Raw genomic sequence first — 23,803 nt, forward strand, 5'->3', positions numbered from 1 at the left:
TGTGTGCATGTTTATGGTTAGGGAATATGCTTGACTCTGGAATAACAATCACTTGTGATGAATTTTTGGCACCAGAGCAGAGCTGCCGTTTGCCACCTTGGGTATATCGCCCCTCTTCCCCTCTCTCTTTCATTCTCTGACACACACACACACACACACGCACACACACACACACACACACACACACACACACACACACACGCACGCACACCAGGGGCTGAGGGTGAGACAGACAAAGCCATGATAATCCGATTAGAAGCAATTAGGCGTGAGATTCTGCGACACTAGCTGAAAGCCTCAACACTCTGCAGACAGTTATACAGTTATAGAGACATCTGGACACTGCCAGAGAGACTCGCAGACGGAGAGATGTAGAGGTGTGATGTGTATGTGCGGGAGTGTGTGGGGGAGAGAGAGAGGGAGAGAGAGAGAGAGGAAGAGAGAGAGAGAGAGCACAATCTGGACACTCCCAGAAAGAGTCAGAGTCGGTGGAAGAGCAGCAGCCACTTCTCTCCAGAGCGGAAACTCACTCACATCAGCATCCTCCCTGCAGGTAGGATGCTCTCTCTCTCTTTCTCACTTCAACTTTAAATTTCCCGAAGTGGCGCACGGTGCCACCTCCTTTTCGGACGATTTCGCGTTTGTTTTCGCGTTTCCACCACCAGATCTACACGGCACTGTAGCCTGATCTGAGGCTTCGGGTTGAAACTTTTTGTCTCTTGTTCCAGGTTCACTCTCGCAGCTCCGAAGACGCACCAGGATGTTCTACTTTCACTGTCCGCCTCAGCTGGACGGAGAGTGCTGCCGCTCCAACACGTGTAAGTTTGCTTTCGGTCCATACAGCTGCGAGTTTTTTATTATTATTATTATTATTATTATTATTATTTTGTCAGTGCATCTCTGAAAACCAGAGCCCGTAAAGTTTTCAAGCGATGCGTGTTTGCGCGCAGCGAGTGAGTCTGTGTGTGTGCGTCTGTTGGAGGACTGAGAACAGGCCCGAGCAGATGTTTTCTTTTTTAATTCTAAGCGATTATCTGATTAAAAAGACGCGGGCCTGTAAAGGGAAAATGTATTTTTCTGCAGTGGCAAATGAAAAGCCTTTCCTATTTTTGCTGCAGTAATCTTCACAGCACTGCAAATACTCATTGTTCGCAGCTTTAAAATTAAAACCTGAATGAGCTCCATGAATATTTCTATCATTTTCTTTTTCTTTGCCACTTATTTCAAGTGGTTACAAAGGGTTAAGCCTTGTTTTCTCTCCGCTGTCTCAATCTGCTGGCTTTTATTTTGGTGAAAAGTGCTGGTGGTTTGGCCCCGGGGCAGAGGGGGCGTTTTGTCCCGGGCACAGATGTTAGATGTCATGGCTCTTAGTCCGCCATGGTCTCTTTCAGGCACCCAACATCAATGTTTCATGCAACTAATGGAAATACAAAATGTGCCAAAGAACACATTTTCGAGCGCTGTCTGCTTTGGCCAGTATTAATCTTCTTAAATCCAAGTTTTTCTTGTTAACATGAACACACTTACTGAATTAATTTGCACATCAACCTGAAATTATAAACCTTCTTTTATTATTTTATTAAGTGACTGAATCCTGCCTAATAAACTTTTTTTTTTTCAGTGAATTCCAGCGGATTTGGCAACCACGCCCCGGCTGATTTTGATGATGGATTCCTACGCAGGAAACAGCGCAGGAACAGAACTACATTTACTTTGCAACAGGTAAATTATTTCCCAGGACTCAAATGTGGAGGATAAGAAATATCTAGCAAAGAAAAAAAAAAAAAAACACGTGTCACTGCATTAAAAGTAAAAGAATAAAAGTGTTGGCAAAGTCTTCAAAACGAGAGGCTTTAACTGAGTTTAACTGATAAGTATCATGACAAAAATGAAGGCCTTCATAATTAGTTTGATACGATGTCAACCTAAAAGGAAGTAACACCATCGCTTCACACATATGAAAATAAAAATACAAGATTAGGAAACCTCTAGAAATGAATATTCGACCTTTTGGAGATCTTGCGTGGGCTCAACTGTAAATTGCCCACTCCACGCATGCAGGAAATGTGATGCCAATTAAGCCTATTTTAGACTTCTTTACTTTTTCATCTCATTTTCATCTCATAGTATGTTTTCTCTGTCAGATGTAAAAGTGAGTTTAAGGTTTTTTTTTTTTTTTTTAAATGATTTTGAAGTAGAATTCAGGGGATGAGGAAAACAATGAGGACTAAAAGGAAGAAAAGAGTAAAAAAAAGTATATGAAGTATTGTTTTGTGATCATGCAGTTGGAGGCTTTGGAGGCTGTCTTTGCTCAGACTCACTACCCGGACGTGTTCACTCGGGAGGAGCTGGCCATGAAGATCAACCTGACCGAGGCCAGGGTGCAGGTGAGCTGCAGCAGCGCAATGTGTCCTGGGCACGTTTGACCATCCCGGAGAGGCTAAATTAAGCCACTCTGTCATTCCTGCGATGTGCTTTAATAACATCAACATAATGGTGAATATTAGATTAGCTTGATTAATCGGTCATTCATAATTAACCAGCGATAATGTTCCTCACTAATTTGTCCGCGTCTCAAAGGTGGAAATACATCATTCATACTCATCCCATTTCCGCGACGCACACAGGAAACGATATGTGCTTTAAAAGAGGGCAAAGCCTGCAACCTCCAAAACTCGCTTTCTCTCTCTCTCTGTCACACACACACACACTTAAAAACAAACACACACACACACACGCACCTTAAATTTGGCAATTTATATTCTGCTCCTGCCCCGCACATATGCGCGGTTATAAACTTGGCCAGATGTAATTAAGTTATGTGTCCTGTATGTAATTTCCTGCATTCCAGATTTGCTTTTGGGTTTTGTTGTGCGCACAGATCTAATTGTGGGAAATATAATAGTTTGCCTTTTGTTCCCCAGGGTCATCTTACTATCGCTTAAACCCAATGGCGGGGTTGATAATGGAATCCAGCGCTGTAAATTAGGGATTGTAAACAAATTATTCCCCTCCTAATCCGATTACCACATTCCTATTATTAAATCTGAACATGAATCCACCGCAGTATGCAGGGATATTAAACTTACATTATTATTAGAAAATAAATTTCCTTTCTGTTGTAGTGTTGTTGCCCCCCTTTTTGTAAAGTGTCAATGGGCCTCCCCCGCATTAAGAGCAGCCGCAAATTGAGATTAATGGAGCAATTATAGCCCATTCAGAGATGGGTGTGTGTGGGGGGGCGCGACTTCTAGCTGGAAGGTGCAGGGGTGAGATAAGTCCATTGGTTGTATTGTTGTCCTGCCACCAAAATGTTGTCCTTTCTTTATGCCGAATGAATGCATGTGTTTTGTTTGGCTGTTGACATCGTTTATACCTCCCATACAATAGAAGGGATGCTGAACACATGCACACCGACTCTAACCTCCATTCACACATCATGATTAATGCCTGCTAGAACCAAGTCCTAATCGAATCTGATGTTGTCAAACAATCACTAAATAGGGAAATAAACGACTTCATCATAGCTGCCTCTCTCTCGGGCAGCACAACTGTCAGTGGGAAGTCATTAAAATATGATAATGAAAAATTGCTCAATTAAATGTTGTTATAGGCAGTGACCTTCATTCGATTAAGATAGCAGAACTTGGCTATATGTTCTCAGCTGTGTGGATTGTGAAGTTTTTGGGATAAGTTGTGGATTGTGAGACTATAGAGCGCTGGTGTGACACATTCAAACGCCCCTTGATATATAAGACCAAAAGCTTTTGGTTAAACTTTGCTCAAACAAAATAGAAAAGTACACAACGTGGATATGTGTTCTGTGATTTGTTTGTGATATTCTAAAAGCTGGAGAAGTGTTGGCATGGATATGAAGTTACATTTGATTCATAAAATAATAATGGGTCATGAAAAATTGAATTGTTTTTCTTTTTGTCTTCCCTTTTCTTTTTTTTTTCAATGCAGGTTTGGTTTCAAAATCGCAGAGCGAAGTGGAGAAAGACGGAGCGAGGGAGCACCGATCCTGAAGGAGGGAAGGAGCAGATGAGTGAGGGTACTCCTCCATCCCGCAGCATCAACTCTCAGTCCCCAGTGGACCAAAGCAGAAAGCAAAAAGAACCACTGGAGATGCAGCAGAGGTGAGAGGAGACTGACAGATTATTGTTAGCAGTCGCTGTTGTTAAACAGTATCCTGTTCATAGGAGAAATCTGTGATGTACACGTTGTGGGTCCAGACTGGTAGTTTTAGATGATGGAAATAAATATTAAGAAGCAATGCTCTTTCTGTTTAACTGAGGATTAAACAGTCAAAGCTACAGAGAAACCCAGCTCTGAAGTGTAAACAGAAGAAAAATCTGAAAATAGTTATTTTTAGAAACAGTATATTATTAGTGTATTATTAGAATAATTAGGCAGTTTAAACTTTTCACCAGATAATTAGATAAATTATATCTGTTTCTCTCCAGTATTAACAGAACAGTGGGTCCTGGTGGTCCGTTCTTCCCATCCTGTATACCAGGCACGCTTCTTAACTCTGCCACCTACGCACAGGCCCTCTCACAGGTCGCCACACTGAAAGGTACATTTCATTTTCTATTATATGGTGAATATCTGGAGTGATTTGATGGTGGTTCACTTGTCTCACTACACATCCCACTTTTGTTTTTTTTTCAGGTAATGGTTTGTGCTCCTGCTGTGTTTCTGATCCCATGGGTCTGTCCTTCCTGCCGCCCTATGGTTGTCAGGGAAACCGCACAGCCAGCGTAGCCGCCCTGCGCATGAAGGCCCGTGAGCATTCAGAGGCTGTGCTGCAGTCTGCCAACCTGCTCAGTGCGGCAACTGGACCCGGTGCCAGCGTGGGAGTCCTGTCCGGAGTCGGCGTGAGCGCAGCCGGGGTTGCGAGACCCTCGGTGGGTCCTGCCGTCGAGGTGCCCAGCGCTGTGGCAAGAGGGGGAGAGCGTTCCAGTCCCAGCCCAGCCACCAAGGTCCCAGTGCTGGGCGGCAGCCCTGACAAACACCCTCACTGCTCCAAGGACCCACTGGAGAAAAAGTGAGGCGCTGGACTTAAAGGTGGATGTACTGATACTCTAAATCTGTGTGATCGTGCCTGTTATTGCTACTCTACTGTGGTCCCATGAGCAACTAAGCACAACCGACTAACTCCAGAAACAGCCTGGGAAAGACTTTGCTGATATTACAATGTGTGGATGCAAACATTAAAATATTTATTTGACAGTAAATTATTATTGTTTATGAGAAATACTGAGTATCTGGGGGCCTTGTTATCCCCATAAAAGCACAAGTGTGGTTTTGGATCAATATCTGTCTTCATGCACTCTTGGACTCTATTTGATGGACAACATAGATACAACATGTGTGCGTCAAAGAGCTATTTCATAATGTGAATATAAATAATACTGATTCAGTTCCTCTCATTTTTTATAAAGAGGACAGATGCTTACATTGTGAATGTTAATGCATGTAAACTGTAAGTATAGAGCTGATGGCACAGCGGTGAGGATTTTGTATTTTGGCAATATGATGTTCATGCCATCAGGTCAGTGTGCTCAAACACTGGCCTCTCGTTCTTTTGATTATAAAGTGAAAGCGCACTTTAATATTAATCAGTCATTTTTAGTGTAAATGTGTACATGTGCCAGAACAGAGTATGTTCATGTGTGAGCCCCATGCGGGCTGAAACAGACTCAGTGACAGAGCGGTGGTTGTCCCTTCCACTCTGTTAGCACATCTGTAGCGCCAGCAGACAGGGAACACACCAATCCTGTTGTGACATGTTCTTTAAAACAATTAAAGATGTAGTCGCTCATGTTTCTCTCCTGTTGCCTCTCTCTCCAGCCATCTGTTCTGATACATTATTTATCAGTTTCCCTTAAAGCCGGGAGAGGAGAGCAATCGTGACTCTTATTATTTATTTACTTTTAGAAACGCCTGGCCTCTCTCTTCCTCTCCGTGCATTTTTAATAAACCATATTAAACATGATATATGCTATTTATTAATGTTGAATTTACATTTTTAAAATGTAAGCTCTCATCATGTTCATCAACACGCTTTTGACACAGTAGTTTATCGCAGGCATTTGTACATTTGTTGATTCATTATTCCTAAATATCTCTCCTCACTAGAGTGACTCCTGAATAAAGGAACAGCTGATCAGTCTGAGAATACTTAACCGCAGCGCACACAACCAGTAGTTGGGCTGATTCAATTTGCGTCCTTGAGGATTTTCAGGAAATTACTTTTGATAGTCAATAACACAATTAAGTAAACTACACACACATTATCATGAATAATTGATAAGAAATTATGTATTACCATGAAGTACTGGTTCAATAATTGATGAGGCGACACCCTGGTGACATAGAAGAGGGAGATAATGTCAGAAGTCGTGCCAGGTTGTGCAAAGAGCACTGAGCACTCAAATCATATTTTTCATGTCATTGTGTGTGTATTTTGTAAATATCCCACAAATATTCCAATAAAGTGACACTTTTCACAGACGGTGAATCACTCTCTGGTGCCATTATCACAGGGTTTTTATGTTATTGGCACATGACATTTCCACACAATCCAAACCAATAAATTGGCACTTGTAGGCAGAAACATCAAAATTCTGTCAAAATAAAGTTTTAAAAGCTATCATGGCTCATCTTTATATATTTGGTAACTTTGTATTGTAGGCATGTTGTATAGCAGGTGATTCGTGGCCTCTATTCATGCCTAAAATAACATTACCAAAAACATCAGGTCCTAATATAATGATTTTGCTTTAAGTGCACGAGAGAGCTCCAGAGCAAAGATGTTAAGCCCTGTGACATGGCAGCTAATGATAACACAATATCCTTATACAAATCAGCTTCTCTTCCAAAAATGCACCAATACGGACAACAGACTCTAGCCAACTCATACAAAGACGTGAAAAACACATTCAATCTTTCCAAAATTGAATACAGTAGTTGTAGAATTTAATCATTAGCCAAAACAAAGGATGCTGAAGTTATAATGACTCCGATCATCATTAAGTTTTGCATGGTGCCCATAATTCACTGCTTTAATATTTCATAAACAAGTCAAGTTGGTGTTGACATTCAGCTGTGCATGTGGCATCATTGATAATTTTCTGTCACCTAAAAAAAGTCCTGAGGCGGTTTTGTTGAGCATTGTTATATCAAATTAGCTGGAGAGCAGCCAGAAAAGCAGACAAACATGGTGAATATGGGGGACAGCAGTTGAACTCTGTTCTTACATTGCAGTTAATGGGCTTCTTTTGTTGCAGTAATGAAATATTTTGCAGGGATGTGGGGAAATATGTCCTGAAACAGGGAGATGTTGTGCACACGCACCCATCCGCAGACACACAGACAATATAAGTCACACAGAAAAAGACAGTTTGCTCAAGAAAGACTGGAACATACATACTTTTTTTTTTGCCTGTCATTTGATGCAACACCTAAATTTTACTATTTAAGGCTTCGAGTGCATTAAGGCCCAGTACACCTAAGAACAAAAATATCTGCTACATTATCATCTGTGCTTTTAATTCCTGCAACAGAGCTAATCAATAACCCAATCAATTAGAATCAATTAAGCTTATCTCTAAATGGAGATAATACAAACAAAGCATATCTTAATGCAGCAAGTAATGTGCCTGTCTGCTGTCTGCCTCAGCCACAGCTCTGCTCCTCCTTACTCAGCACAGGGAAGAGCATCCTCAGCGATTGTGATCAATGCTTACAGTGCTCAGTAGTTTAAAAAAAAAGTACTGCATTGAGTAGTACAAAGATAAATCAAATATCAATATCAAAAAAGCAAAACGATTTCAGGATAGAGACATGGAATTGGGCATTCATTCTTAGTTTGTCCACTAGAGGGACTTAGTGAGCAGGAAACTTCCCCCGGCTCCCAACAACAGGCTTCATTTCAAACCTCAGTGGCAAAATTGAGGTTTGTGGATAAACACACGCTGCGTAATTTTTGCTGAGGGAAGTTTTTGCAAATTAAATTTTATTAATCAAAACCATTTTTAACAAGTGCTGAGTATTGAGGGCCCAAAAGTAAGCAGCAAAACAAGGTGCATGATGATGTTTGAGATCTATGACGCTGATTACATCATAAAAGAAGATTGGGGATGGATGTTATTGAGTGACAGAGAAAAGTAGGAGAAAATGGTGGTGGAGAATTAAATATGGGTGGAGACGGAGGTTGCATAAAAAGGAGAAAAGAGATTAGTTAAAAAGTGATTACCTCAGCCTTTCCTGAAGTTTAGTGAGCTGTATGGAAAACCATCTGTGTGTATGTGTGTGCTTGCGTGGGCATATGTGGAGGAGTGCGTCTCCATTAAGGCCCATGTGTGTGTGTCCATCATCCTGCCTGGCTGGCCCTGCACCCGCCAAGAATCCCAGGAAACTATCTGCTACAGCAATCTCCTATTATAGCAGTGGGCTGCAGGAGGGGAGGGTGTAAGGAGAAGGATGGAGGGGGGCGGATTATGAAAGCATAAGCCATGCCCTGCCACTGCCTTATGGCCTTTTCTGCTGGGGGTGAGTGAGGCCGTAGCCAGGGAGATTAGACGACCAGAGTTTAAATAATGACAGACATGAGTATAACAACTCAAACATATTAAAAAATATCAGTAAAATCATTAACAAAATGTGACAAATCTGCTCAAATATTTTTGTATTACAGTCAGCGGGTTAATAAAAAGCTTAATTTAAGTATGTGGTGACGATAGCAGGTGAGTATTCACCAAGAGCCACTTGTTGACTCTCCATACAGTGATCTCAGTTCTGTTTAACGAAGAGGGTGACACTCCAGTATGAGGCAATTGAGTTATTTATGTCTCCCAGGGGGGCACCCACGCAGCACTGCCTCCTGCACCCCCACCCACTCACCCACCCACCCAACGCTCACAATAACAACACATCTTCTGGAAATTAGGTTTTTCTCCTGCTTTAGACCCCAGAACCTCCTCATCTATTAGTAGCACTTTCCCGCTTTGCTGATAGTTAGCTCTAGCTCCTAATGGTGAACATTTAGCTGTCCAGATTTATAAATAGTTGAGAGGCTGTTTGTTTCATCCAGCTGACACTCGACACCAAAGGATCTTGCAGAACCGCATGCTAGCTGAAGCACTCATTCTGTCCCCTGTGGTAGTCGCTCTCTCTGGGACAGCTCCTCTATTTTTTATGGTCTCCAAGTTCCCCTACCTGGCTCTGGTCAGATGCTCAAAGACGTGACTCTGAACTGTACAGAGGTTTTTCGCTTTGGATGTTTGTCGGTAGAAATAGCCAGAGGTATCAGAGGGGGCTTGTTGAGGTGACAGGGGATCAGATCAGCAGGGCCCTTTTTTTGGAGAGTTGGAGCTTAGGAGTTTACAGCAAGGCCCAAACTATGGATTTTAAAATCGAAAGGTAAGACATAATCTCACTCACTCTGCATTTTTGTTAATTTTGGGAGAGGGACAGTTAATAATATTATATTACTAATATTAAAATAAAACTAGATGTCAGGAGAAAAGTAAAACAATAGTTATACCTAACCTTACCTTTATGAATGCTTTTTCAGTTAGATTTAATTTTAACAGTGGAGTTTTCATACAGATCTATAAAAGGAAACCACCCACCCACCAAATTATAGATATAAAATAGATTCTGATGTCATTCTGATGACAGATGCTGACATTTATAAACATTTAGTCATATCCTTTCAGCTCTCAGGAGTTACTGATTTGCTGCTGTTCAGTCTTCATTTGGAGCTAAATCCCTCTCAAAACAAGGCCTTGTTGGTGTCAGGTTTTAGAGTTGGAGGCCTGTCACTGGACAAAAATAAACTTGTCACATGCAAGAATGAACAGAAATCATCCTGGCAGTTTGACGATGGAGATTATTGTTACAAATAAGTCTCAAATTCTGGGAAATGACTACTATGCATAATTTTTCTTTAATTTTAAAGCATTAATTTTCCTTCTTTGTTTTCAAGTAAATTCATATTTCTCTACTGAACAGAATGTGTGTGAATGTGAAAATTATAGTGTTTTTATAGTGAGTTTTTAAGCTTTCAATGGCTACAAATTGATGCTTAAATGCCTAAAATTAGTGCAACTATAAAAGATGTTCCCTCACCTGGCTGTGATTTTCTAATTTGGGAGAAAACCACAGCAGACATGAGAACTTGTTTTCATCTCTGCCCCAGTTTTTTGATTATTGACTTTGCCCAGCAGTGCAGCACTGTGGCATGTAACTGTTCCATAGATGCGCATGGGCTGGCCTCCAGGTCAGAGGATATTGATGGGTATTCTGAGCAAGGTGACGGCTGCCTGGCAGCTGCAGTAAATTTAACCGGAACGTACCCATGACGCCCCAGTTGCCTCTTAATGTACCAACATTTAATTTTAAAATTACAAGAGAGGGGCCATGTCATATGAAGGCAAATTATTTGATTGTCAGGTTGTTGAAATTTATTTTAAATGATTGGGTTCATTTTTAAAGTATAATTTTAAAAACATTTAAATTCTTTGAAATAAATATAAAAACCCTACCTTACTCGTGGTGACTGAGAACAAGAACATTTATTACAGTAAACTGAGTGTCATAACACTCAATCATTGGCCTTTCCTGTTTCAGATTTACAGAAAAGAAAAACCGATTTAATTTATGAAACATTTGCACAGAGTGAGCAATATCCACACTATACCTTTCTTTTAAATGGGACATTTTAATGACACATTAAAATGTTTCAGGTGATATTCTAAACTTATACTAGCAGTAAACTTCTAATGTCTCTGAAATCTCACTTTAGAAGCGCTTTTAAGTAGTTTTCCAAATGCTTTCTCTGCGCTGAAGTAAAACCAAATGAGTTTTACTGCAAGATTAGTTTTCAGTCCATGATAGCTCTAAGTAGACTTGTTTACTCATACACTCAAAAACAGTTAATGAAATGTGTTGATCTAACTTCTCAAACATCGCATTGACATTAAAACATTATTAATGTGACATGTGTAGACCAAACCATCACCAGTGTCTGTCATTTAATGCAAAGACAAACCACCTAACACTACAAATGTGTGTGCGTCTTTGCGTGTGGTCATCTGAGTCTAAAGATGTGTTCTGCTTCCCCAAAATAACTCACGTGAGGCCGTCTTTACTTCGCCTAGCAACAGTGTAGTTTTATTCACAACATGTCTCTGAAGGTCACAGCGATTGAATGAAAGGATTTACAGGGCTGTTTTCAGAAGCACATACAGTACATTGCTGCTTTATGCAATGCAAAAAAAGACTTCTTATCTAGGCCAGCTATCATAAATTAAGCACCACGTCAAATGTATTATAGTTTCTGAAATTATCTCTCATCAAAGAATAAAATGTGTGTATAAATCTATTGGATCAAAGTGGAAAATTCAGCACAGGCATAATTCAAACACTACTAATAAAGAGTTTTTTTAGATGAATGTTAATGTGAGCACATGGTCAAGTTCTGGTTCCTCCTTTCTTTTTCTTCTGCAGGAGAAGTTCTACGACTTTTTGGACAGATGTCAACTAAAAGACACAATGCCTTAGGAGCTACTAGCTGTACAACATCCTGACCAAGGGCCCCAAATCTGGGTCCTGCAGCTCCAGCAGCAGGCACAGTGTATAATTTTGAGGTCTGCGTATGCATGAATGAATGAGCAACTGAGGACAGAGCTCTTTCTTAGCGAGCCTGCATGATGACCTCAGTTGAGAAGCGCCGCTCAAGCCGAAAAAATGGTGGTCATCGAAAACACAGTGATGGAGGTTACAGCGACACTTCTAGTGGAGGGTCCTTTCTAGATGAGACTGACCGTGAAGTAAGCAATCTGACGGATCGAGCATTCAGGAGTCTCTGCATTGGAGATGAGGCTGTTTATAATGACTCAGACTGCTTGTCTTCACCCTGCACCCAGAGAGACAGACAGCTGGCCTTCAGCCAGGGTGGCCTGGGCAGAGACAGAGAGAACAGAGACGAACTTAAGAGAGCTGCACACGAGAGCTTCAGCCTCAGGGTGCAGCAGTATGGACAGGACTGGATCCACGGAGGAATGTACGGGGCTGAGATCCATAAAGATCCACAGTGGGAGGTCTCTGGGCAAAACACACAGGGGAGAATTTCAGCCACATTCCAGCACTCCTTTGTGGAAACTTCTAAACACGAGAAATCTTTGAAGGAAGAACATCTGTCCTTCCTCAGCAATGGAGCCACTGAGTTGAGTTTGCAGCAGCGCAGAAGCCACTCCAGAGTTTCCTCTCTCATCAGAGCTTTTAACTCTGATGGATCAGGAACGGATGGCAGACTCAGAGAGTGGAACGATGAGACAAGCTGGGACAAATCAGCTCTGATGAGTATCCAAAGTGAACTTTCTGAATTCTCATACCAGCAAGATTTTAACAATGGCCATTTCCCTTCAGCTGGTCCATTCTCATCCCGAGACACCAACCTCTACTCCTCTGAAGTAGCAGCAGTGACTCACATGAATTCTGAATCCTCTTTTATGAGATCTTCTCACAGTAAACACAGCATGTCTGCGCAGGTCAACTGTAACTCTAACTTTTTTATACACAGTGAGTTCAGTCCCTTCAAAGTCTGGAGGGACCATAACAGGTTTCCCTTTAATCAAGGAGAAGTATCAGGGTTTATGCACTGTTCAGAGTTTCCTAAGTGGTATGAGACACCAATGTACAGGGAACTTTCACTTGAGACCCATCCACAGGGTCCATATAGGTTTGATGAGAGGGGTATCAGAAATCCAAGGAATAGCTTTGCACCTGGGGTTCGTCCTACTCCTCCTCGCTCCACATCAACATCCAAAATGGTGCAGAAAACTTCAGCCGTAGAGAAACGCTGTGAGTCAGAGCTGACAAGTCATTACCCCCACAGGAAGCGGACACAGAGCCTGGGAACTAACAGGCTCCCGTCCCAGCGCCCATCAACTGCATCACCTGGAACTGAGATGTCTCTACGTGTCCAGGACACCATCAGCTCCACAGAAGCCCTCAGGCAAAAAATCAGAATGATGACAGAGCAAAATGTGGCAACAGGAATGACAGCAAATCAACAAGGAGTGATTTGTAGCAATGATAATTTAATTCCCTTTGGCAACACATCAGTAGCAGTGGCACAAAGTGTTTTCAACAGTAAATCAAGCACAACTCCCTTTAACATCAGCCAGTTGCTAACACCAGTAGTCCACACACATCAAGAAGGAGAGACTACAGGGGTCCCACAGAACGTAGTTTCACCTCAACCCGTGGAACATCCTCCAGTTCGAGCTGAAAGCAGGGGAGCCACTTCTGATGTTAGGATGTCCAGCTACAAATCTAGAGCCACTAGCCTACTCTTCAATCTCAAAGACAACAGGAAAAGGGTAAAAAGCACCTACAGTCCTACTAAATTTAAAGGTTTAGAAGCTATAGATAAAAACAAACAGCCCACTGTCCAGGAGCCTAGAGACATTGTGATAGACATACCCGATTTTCCAGATTCAGACATTCAAGTTTCCTGTGTACAGGAAGCAAGCAGGACAAATGCTGCCTCATATCAATATGTAAACCAGTATGATAACACAGGATTATCACTCACAACACTAAATTCTCAACCTGCATCAGCACATACAGGCCAGAATCCAGAACACACTTTAAACAATTACCAGACAGCTGAGATACAAGGTGAGATGGTTCATCAGGCTGGGTTCACTGGCCTCATAACTGGAAATTACCCTAGAAATCAGCTGGTTAACGGACAAAATCTTCAAGAACATTTATTGCCTTTTGCTCCCTATAAGCAAGGCATGATAGATCATGTAGAATCTCTTGGAGGAGATGTGAACAGGCTTAAACCATCTTATACAATTGCAGAAAGGCAGAGGCTAAATGCTGACAACAATCAAATCAGAGAATATTTAATAAGTGAGGAAAATACTGAACAACATTTTAATGAAACAGTGGGAGGGGAATTCACAAAGGTGGATAGATTTCAGCAGCTTAAAGACAACAAACATGATTACAGTAATGTGTCCTCACAGGATAGGTGGAGACAGACAAACAGCCCAGATACAGAGCAGCTCAGTCTGAAAGCAGTTATCTCTCCTTGGAAACAAGAGATAACCGCTTTAATAGAAAAAGACCAATATCCACGGACCTCCCAGAGAGCAGGTGTGATAAAGGAGGAACTAAATTTATCAAGAAACAAATACAGAGTAGAAAATCATCAAAGTATAAATAAAGAACTCAAGAGAACAGAGTTGGGGGAGAGCTTTGATGTTGCATATTGTCATAAAAGGACTGGGTTGTTCAATCCTAACATTTCCAACCAACAGCCACAATATGCATTTGCAGATGACAACATAGAGAATCAAGCAAATTATGCACAACAGCCTGGATCATTTAGGGACAAATATGGACTTCAAACATATTATAGACACAGTGGGGAAAATGAAATTAAAGAAAATTATTTTAAACAGAGTTATAACAACCAGAACAAGCAAGAATATAGAAACCAAGACAATCTTTATTTTCATGAAGACAAAACTATGGTCATGCAAGAAACGGGTCAGAGAAAACAATATACGCAAATTTTGGAGGGTCATGAAATGCAGAGTGCTCAGTCAACAGAACCTAAACAGGATATGCAGAAAAAATCTTTATCTCTCCCTGACATGGCATCTACTCGTACAACAGCAAACCAGGTAAAGAACAGACAGTTTGTTGAGGTCATGGCTGAACAGGTCACAAAAGAGCATATAAAAGCACAACAAGGCCAAGCAGAGCTGGCACAAGCTCAGCCTTGGACTCAAGTGGAGCAGCCTAAAGTGGAGTCTGGGAGGTTAATTTTAGCAGGACACACTAGTTCAGAGAAAGTCAAAGCTGAACTAACAGAGCATAAACGAGTAGAACAGGCTAAAGCAGAACACATTAAAGAGGAGAGGAGAACAGGAGAACAGATGGAAAAACAACCAGAGCAAGCCACATTAAAGAGGGTAACAGAGGAGCCCAAAACTTTTGTAGAGGAGCCCAGTGTCATGCACATAAAAGAAAAAGAGGGTGAGCAGGTAAAAGCAGAACAAGCTGAAGTAGAGAGACTAAAACAACGCATGAAAACTGAACTGGTTATAAGAGAGCAGACTGGGCAGGCGACAACACAGAAACCTGAACAAACCATAAGAGAAAGACTCAAAGCAGAGCAAGTAGAGGAAGAATTAGAAAGAGAAGGGCAAGTTGAAAGAGAGTGGAGAGAAGCAGAACAAATCAAGACAGAAAAGGTTAAAGGAGAACAGACTAAAGCGGAGAGTAAAAAAGCAGAGAAAGCAAATCAAGAGCAGATAAATGAGCAACAAGCTCCAACTAAAGTAGTTGAAGTGGAAAAGGTCAAAGTAAAAAACATTAAAACAGAGGAAATCAGAGAAGAGAAAAATGAGGAAGATTCAATTGAAACAGGTCAAGTAAATGCAGAGCAATCTACAACACAGACAAGTAAACCCAAAGAGGTAAATGTTGAAAAGAGAAAAGGAGAACAGGTAAAGATCAAGGAACAAATCAAAGTGGAGCTAATTAATGCAGAGTTCACAAGGACAAATAACATACAGGGAAAAACAACTAAACCTGTAGCAAAACTAACAATGATGCAACCTATCAAAATTGGACCAGATAAAGTTGAGCAAGTTAAAACAGAGTTGGCTAAAGCGAAAGCAGAATTGGCCAAAATTAAGAGGAAAATGAAAGGAGAGCAAAAGGAGAGAGCTGGAAATGTTGTCACCATAAGAGAGGATAGTATTACCAACAAAGATCTTACTTTAAGGTTAAATCTGAATAAAAATGAAGATTATAATGTAAAAGATTACGCAATCAAAGTGCACCAACAGAGGGAAGAATCACTTGTAAAGACAAATAGTAAAGATCAAGCTGACCGAGTTGTTGATGATTATGACCGCCTGAGGGAGAAATATGGTTTTACTGATGCAGTTTCAACAAACAAAAACAAAGTGTCAACTGTAGAAAATCCTTTTTCACCTAAAGACAAAGAAATACCTTCTTTACCTCTAGATAAACATGAGACAATAAACACTGAGGAATCAAAACCTCTAACAGGTAACATAGAAAACAAGAGGATGGCAGAGAGTGACTATGTGTACAGTGAGTCATCTAAAGAATTTAAATTAACCGGTGCTAACTATCTATTACCTGCTACTGTGAACAACAGAGGAAATACTGACACTGTTATTGATAAAATGAGGGATCCCAATGTTGAACAGTTGGAAAAATATGACCCTGTGAAACAAACTGTTTTTTCACAGCAAAGAGATTCTGATTTGAGCAAACCGTCCTCCCTTGAAAGAAAACCTAAGTCAGCAGAGCACAGTATAGGCCCAGCTAAAGATTCACATTGCATTCCTCCGAGAGCATTATTGCATAAAGAGAGAGTGCAGACCAAGCAGGAAATTCTGACCTCCAAGATAAAAGCTCATGCTGAAAAAGAGATTTCAGCAATTAAAGAAAAGGGCTTTGGTATGCGAGATGGATTTATATCCAAAAATTCTACCAAGCAAATAGTAGGTAGTCCAAGTATACGACAGAAGCCAGCACCACAAGAAGTGTCTAAAAAGCATGGAAGTACAACGTCCAGTAACATTACACCAAAGCACCAGATGGAGCCTTCAGGAATACAGATGGCACCAGTCAAGTCTATTTCACCTCCCAGCTCTGCTATAATACCAGTTACATCAGCTTCAAGCACCAGTCAGTTGGTAGACCATTCACAGAAACAAGTTCCCAAAGACCCAGAAAAGAGCAATGACAATGTGTTAGAACCACACATAGATGCAAAACAGATGGGAAGTTGTGCAATGAGCATAGATGAGGGCATGTTGGAAAATCAAAAGAAAGGAAAACACGAAGCAACTGAAGAAAACTATGGAAAACAGAAACAGGGTCTTAAAGACAATCCTGTTATGAACTCTAGCCATCTCAACAAGAAGGAGGATCCACTTCAAGCTATCACTCTAAATGCTGAAAGCTCCAACCCTATGACAGCAGAAAAGGGAGAGAGCAAACATGAAGCTGTTCTTGAGAGCTCAGCGCCGTCTTTGAATCTGATCTTTGGTCAGAACGAAGGACCTGTGGCTGACGACAGCTTGCAGATCATGGGAATCATGGTTACAGTACGAGAAAGAAAGCCTTCTCTGAGCAATATTCATGAGGATAACAGCACTCTAGAACAAATAAATGCAAAAGGGAGAGAGAGCAGTAATTCAGATGGAGATAAGAGTCATCCCAGTAATTCTGAACTACGCAAAGATGATGCATCTTTAATGGACGTTAACACAGCAGCAACAAAATGCACAATTGTACAGGAAACTCATCCTACAGTGAAGAAGGATCAAACTAATGGCCGTCTGGAAAATGTGCAAGAAATCTCAACTCTAGAGATGAGGAAGAACATTGGATCAGAGAATATCACTGAGAACCAGCTGGAGAGTTCTTCTGTAAATTCAAGACCCCAAAGGAAAATACAACTCCAAGATCCACTAGCTGAAAAAGGAATCCCCTCCCCAGTCACTGTACCTGCTAAAAATAGAGAGTTGGCCGAAACTCAAGTCAGTCTCTACAAAGAAGACACGATACTGAGAGAAACTGTAATGTCACAACAGACCACAGAAAATAACCCAAAGAATGATGAAATAAACAACAAGGCTGAAGAGCAAAGTCCACACAAAAGGAAAACCCCAGATACCAGTGAAAACTTCACAGCCAAAGTGTTGAACATGCCAATCAACTCCAAGAATGATTTTTACAGAGCTGATGTTGAAACTGTGCCAAGTGTCAAGTTATCAGTGAAAGAAGGTACGACAGCCATCATAAACCCATCCGGAAGCAAGAACATAGATGGCAAGAGTGCACCTCTACTGGAGGAAAAGGTGCATGACTCACCACCAGCAAAGCAAGCCAATGAAACAAGCCAATCTAACAATCTAACTCAGAATGAAAACATACAAATATCTCCAAACATTGAACAGAACAATAAAGTGGATGGAAATGTGCATATAGACAGCATTGCCATCAGCGTTGTGTCAGCAGTAACTGATAAGGAAAACCTGAAACTTGAAGGAAAACATTTTATAACAACTGATGCTTCTAATGTAGGCACAGCTAATGAACATAAACAAGTTGCTACATGTAGTTACAAAGAGATAATGAGTCCTTCAAACAATGAAGACAGAACTGAAAATCTTACTTCAGCAAGCACTGAAAAGCACATGCAGGACAGTTTGGAAGACAAATTGGCGGTACAATATGTATTGTCCAGTGTGAGAAAACTGTCAGATTCAATGAAAATAAACAATAAACAGAACAGTATAAATGCAACCAGTGTAACCAATACTCAAACTGAATCTGGAAAGCCTGAAAAAGAAGAGAACATTGGGAATTTAGCAGATGAGTCAAAGTTACAAACAATGGAGGGTGACTACTTTCAAGTGCAAGGGTTAAAAGAAACAAAAAGCATAACTGTTGCCGACATATCGGATGGTGCTTTAAAGGGACGTGAATTTCTTGGTTCACTACCAAACAAGGCAGTTGTCAGCAGTGAATCATACAAGGCAGAAAAAGATATAGTTCTGGATCAAAGTAAAGCAATGGAATCAACTGTAAATGTTGGAAATGAGAAGATGAAAAGGAAAAACCCAGAAATAGCATGTAAGTGGGATTCGATACAGAATGATGGCCCCACAAAGGAACAGAGTATTAATGACAAGTTGGAGGCAGGTCAAGCTAATCACACTCGAACACATCACACAGAGAACCAAGCCATTTTAGCAATAAGAGAAAGACATCAGAGATCGAGATCGTCACATTCAGCAAGGGAAAATGTTAATGTTAAGGAGAAGCCTGAGGGTAAACCAAAAGAAAGGGTATCGACAATACCTGAGATATCAGCCATTGCAGACTATGCTAGATTAAAAGTAATTGTTTCAGAAGACCGGGAAAACACAGTTCAGGAATTTGCACCCAACAAAAAAGAAGGATTCTTCCCTCTAATCCAAACTCGCCATAGCAGACGCCCAGTGTCCACTGCTGACCTAAAAGATCTCTCTGTGAAAGAGAGAAATGTTCCTAGTAAGACAGAGATGAGTGCCAAAGCTAACAAAGAACCCAAACCAATAGTATTCCCCATCACAGAGAAAGAACACCAAAAAACCGGGATGTTTAAACTGGGAGACAAAGAAAGACAAGACAAATCAGTTTTAGATGTCAAATGTAATGAAACACATGTACAACATCTCACAGACATAAACAAGACAAAGGTTCAGACAGAACAAATGGATCAAACTGATGAAAGTTTTCATCCGTCAAACAGTTACAAACTGTCATCAACTGCAGCCAACAGACCAAGAAGTACTTATGAAGGATTTACATATTTGGATAAAAATACTGGTCCACAGGCAACTTTAGGGCAAATTGAAAAGAAAGAGAGCATGAAGACTGATGAGAGGACTGAAAAACTGACTGAGGAGGGGAAGCCAAATAAACAAGTTAACCGTGCAACTGTACAAGAGGAAATCAAGGCAAAACAGCAGAACAGAGCAAAACAATGGGAAGAAAAAATAGATTCTAGATTAGAGGACCACAAAAAAATAGAAAACACAAGAGTAAAACACATGATAGAGCAGAGTAGAGCTTCTCTGGCTGATGAAGAGAGAAGATTCATTCAGAAAGAAGAGAACATGACAGTTAGAGAGCAGCCAGCTATAGCCATTAAGATCAAGGAGAGCCAAGAAAAACTGGGAGAAGCTGAGAAAAGAGCAGAGAAACAAAGAAAGGCACAACAAACAGAGGAAGAAAGAGCTGCTCAAGAACAACATGAGCTGAGAGCAAGGCAGAGAGAAGAACGAATAGGAATGAAAGACTGTGAGGAGAAGCTAAGAATGAAGATCGTAGAAGAAGGTAGAGCAAAACTCAAAGGACAGGAAGATCAAATAAAAAAGAATGAGGAGATGAAGAGGTTGAAACAGCATGAGGAGGAGAGAGCTGCTCAAAATGAACATCAAAGGAGAGCTGCACAAGAAAAAATAAATGTATTAGAGGAGCAGCAAATAAGAGCTACTCAGGGGGAGCATCAAAGAAGAAGCACACAAGAGGAGCAGCAGAGGAGAGTTGCACACGAGGAATGGCAGAGGAAAGCTGCGCAAGAAGAGCAGAAAATGAGAGCCGCTCTAGAGGAGAATCAGAGGAGAGTTTTACAAGAGGAACAGCAGAGGAGAGCAGCACAAGAGGAACAGCAGAGGAGAGCAGCACAAGAGGAACAGCAGAGGAAAGAAGCACAAGAAGACCAGAAAAGAAGAGCTGCTCTGATAGAGGAGCAGAGTCAAGCCAAGTCAATTGAGAAGATATTTGCAGATATTGAGGAGAAAAAGAATAGAAAACAAAGTGAGGTTGAAGCTGCACAAATTTCGGAAGAGGAAAGGAACAAACTGATCCAGGCGCAGAAGACAGCAAATCATCAGACTGAAGAGAATAAGAGAGAAAGACAGAAAAAAGAAGAATGGAGGAGAACTCAGAGAGAGGGGGAGGAGGAGAAAACAATCATACAGAAAAGGGAACAAAAGCAAGCCAGAGTCGAGAGAACCAGCCTATATGAGGAGAGCCATGCAGCACTGACAGAGAAGGAGACGAGAGTAACACAAGAACAGGTTGTATCTCAAAGAGAGGATGAGGTCAGAGCTAAAAAGAGAGAAGAGGAAGAAACGTTAGAAGCGCACAGAGAAATGGACACAGGTCCTGAGATGGAGGAACAGAAAAGAGCAGCACAGATGATGGATGCTCTCCAGTACTATGCCATCAGTTCAAAGGAAACAGAGAGGAAACCAAGGGAAAGGCAACAAAGAAACAATCCATCAGGGCCTGAGCTAACTGAAGACTCTAGGCCTTATAGGCCACCTGCCCCTGCATCACCAGCTCCATCTTTACCTCGTTCCAACACTTCCTCCCCTGCTCTAGGAGCTAAGCCCTCAATGTTCAGGGTGAAGGATAACACTATCAGAGGTTCCTCTTTCACCAAGTCAGTTAAACCACGCTTTCATAAGAACTTTGGAGAGGATTTCCGTGTGGGTTCACCTTTGGAGAGAGGGTTAGAGAGAGGAGAGGAAGATCAGGAGTTAATGAGGCGCAGGGCTGTAACCCCTGTTCATCCAGACACAGGGTTAAAAAGACTGCTTACAATCAAAGAATCCTCGACCTTTCAGCCAGCAACTTCATCAAAAGATTACTCAGCACCTCTCCCACAACACAGGCCGTACTCCAGAAGGAGCATTGCTCTGGATGAAGACGACTCCCGGTCTGTCATCAGCAATATGTCAGAGGACGTGGAGAGTTTTGCGACCTCTGCAACAGACTTGGCAGATGTACGAGCCCTTTATGACTATGACAGGCCAGAATCAGCCTGTAGCTTCAGCAGCGATGTGTCCCGTTCTTTGGGCAAGCCTCCAGCTGTTCCCCCAAAGAGTGAGAAAGCTTTGCAGAGGGCAAAAAGGTTGACATCTCGGAGGATAAAGAAAGAGCTGTCCAAAGCTGCAGTGGATCGTAGCGTAGTTGAAAAACCTCCTCAAGAAGAGTCCAATATTCTTTCATCTTCCTCCACTGAGGTACACTCCTCCAATTGTCGTGCTGTGGCTTCCCCTCATTGTTCCCCACCTGTCTCCCTTGCTCATGCTCCAACACTGGGGTCTAGCTTGCTTTCATCCCACACAGAGTATCAATCTTCTCACAACTCTGTCCATGCTTCCCCTCATGCCACTGGTCCGATCTCACTACCAGCTGCCTTGCCACATGCTGCTGCCCTTGTTTCCCTTCCTGTTGCCTCACCTCATGCTGCTGGCTCTGTATCCCACACTGCAGCTCCTAAAACAGTTACTCATGTTCCCTCTTCTCCCACTCTCCATCATGCCAACCACCCAGCTCCAGTGACACAGTACCATGTAGAGTCAAGTTATCCCCAGTCCTACCCACTGACACAGCGAAAGGTGCTTCAAGACCTCAGATCAGGTCAGTATTACGTAGTGGATGTGCCTGTTCAAGTAAAAACAAAGACTTTCTTTGACCCAGAAACAGGAAAGTATGTTCAGTTGAATGTACGTGAGTCTGGCAAGAGCACTTCACAACCTCAATCCCAGCAATCACACCCACAGTCTCATCTCCAACCTCAAACGCAAGTGAAGATGCAACAACAGCCCCTTTCCCAGGCCTCTCCAGCTGGCAAACCGTTATATCATATATCATATCAAGGCTATCATGGTTATCCCCAAGCTTACCAACCAATCAGCTCTGTGCTACCCCACGGGTCATCTGTGACTCTCCATCAGGACCAACAGCCTGTCAGGGAGAACCACAGCTATGGATATCCAGCCCCTGAAATGGGACAAAACTCTGAAGGGCACTGCTATAGCCCAGAGAAAACACCATACATGGACACAGTTAATGATACAGAAAAAACATATAATAGAGTTTACAACACACATGGCTCAAATGAGTCGTTCCCACAGTGTGACACAAACAGCCAGCTTGCAGGAAGCTCAGTGTGTGAAAATGATAACTCAGCCCACTCACGATGTCAGCCCTGTGATATAATAACTATGAGTGAACTGGAGGACTTTATGGAGGTGTCTGACTGGTGAGGAAAAAGACTAGTATCTCAAAAATAGTAATAATGTAAAGCAGACAAGTGGCAAAATAAGGTATTTGATAGAATAACGTTCAACACCTAAAAGAGGATCATTATCTAGAGTAAGTTAAGTGTCTGTAAATTACTATTACAAGTGAAAATAGTGTCATTATGCTTTTGGTTTGTAGTCCCTGTGACATGCTGTTGAAAATGCTGCTGTTGATTTTGGAGCTTCACTGTTGAGATATTTATTGTGTTACAGTTTACCATTCCATTTGACTTTTGAATGTGACAAGCTAAGATTTTTTTTTTCCTGTATACACTATGATCAGTATGTCACTGACTCCTAAACATAGAAGTATATTATACATCAATGGTTTGCCTACGGTGTTTAGTAGCTTGGAAAAATGTTGTTTTTTTGTCAAGCTATGAATACTTTTACACTATCCTATGACATTTTGTGATGCATGACATATTGTTTAACACAAAGCCTCAATCAGATAAATGCAGATGAGATAGTTTGTGTAGCACTGTATCAAAGTGAAAATATATTTATGTTGATGTGATTGTTGCTGTCCTTGGGGTTTACAGTAGTCAATTTTTAAAGTTTGGGAATGTTTCTGTGTTGCTGTGAGTATTGTGACATAGAGTTATTTAGGCAATAAAGGTACACTGTTCAGCTAAATAATTTATCATGAAAATCAAAACATACCTTGTAAAAATTATAATTAAACACAGGAAATATAAACTATTTTTGCTTAGGTTGATTTCTTTTTATTACTTATAACATTGAATAATACTCAATGACGATGATGAATGACTGTTTGAATGTTTTGACTCAAAACAAGTATTTTTTACTGACTACATGAGATAAAAAGGTATTATTGAGAAAGCAAAATATGTCCTGAATTGTGTCCTGAAAGACCTCAGAAAAACAAAATGAGACAATAATATTTGACTCATGACAATGTACAGTATGTCTCCTCTTTTTTTTGTTGTATGGGTCACACTTTAGTCTACTGAACCAATGGGATTCAGTAATAGTAAAACAATGTGAAAATGTTTATTCTTTGATTTCCCTTGATTCATAATTTCAGTCTAAATGTACACTGTTCAAGTAGG

At 41.2% G+C, this 23,803-nt stretch overlaps 2 protein-coding genes across 3 annotated transcripts; both read left to right on the forward strand.

The window, feature by feature from the left end:
• Nucleotides 1-760: 760 nt before the first annotated feature.
• On the forward strand, nucleotides 761-5,054 carry drgx (dorsal root ganglia homeobox). Its single transcript, XM_026356340.1, has 6 exons — nucleotides 761-818; nucleotides 1,622-1,722; nucleotides 2,286-2,387; nucleotides 3,967-4,139; nucleotides 4,467-4,579; nucleotides 4,675-5,054. Exons 1-6 carry the CDS (start codon nucleotides 761-763, stop codon nucleotides 5,052-5,054), a joined length of 927 nt encoding a protein of 308 aa, XP_026212125.1.
• Nucleotides 5,055-9,203: 4,149 nt separating this feature from the next.
• On the forward strand, nucleotides 9,204-23,441 carry LOC113159798. Of its 2 annotated transcripts, XM_026356712.1 has the most exons (3): nucleotides 9,204-9,429; nucleotides 11,521-21,665; nucleotides 21,979-22,087. In XM_026356712.1, exons 2-3 carry the CDS (start codon nucleotides 11,721-11,723, stop codon nucleotides 21,985-21,987), a joined length of 9,954 nt encoding a protein of 3,317 aa, XP_026212497.1. In that variant the 5' UTR covers nucleotides 9,204-9,429; nucleotides 11,521-11,720; the 3' UTR covers nucleotides 21,988-22,087. The 2 variants fall into 2 exon arrangements, with proteins under 2 accessions (XP_026212497.1, XP_026212496.1); XM_026356711.1 differs by having other exon boundaries at nucleotides 11,521-23,441.
• Nucleotides 23,442-23,803: the final 362 nt, after the last annotated feature.

Source organism: Anabas testudineus, chromosome 15 (assembly GCF_900324465.2).
Source record: "Anabas testudineus chromosome 15, fAnaTes1.2, whole genome shotgun sequence".
Lineage (NCBI taxonomy): Eukaryota > Metazoa > Chordata > Actinopteri > Anabantiformes > Anabantidae > Anabas > Anabas testudineus.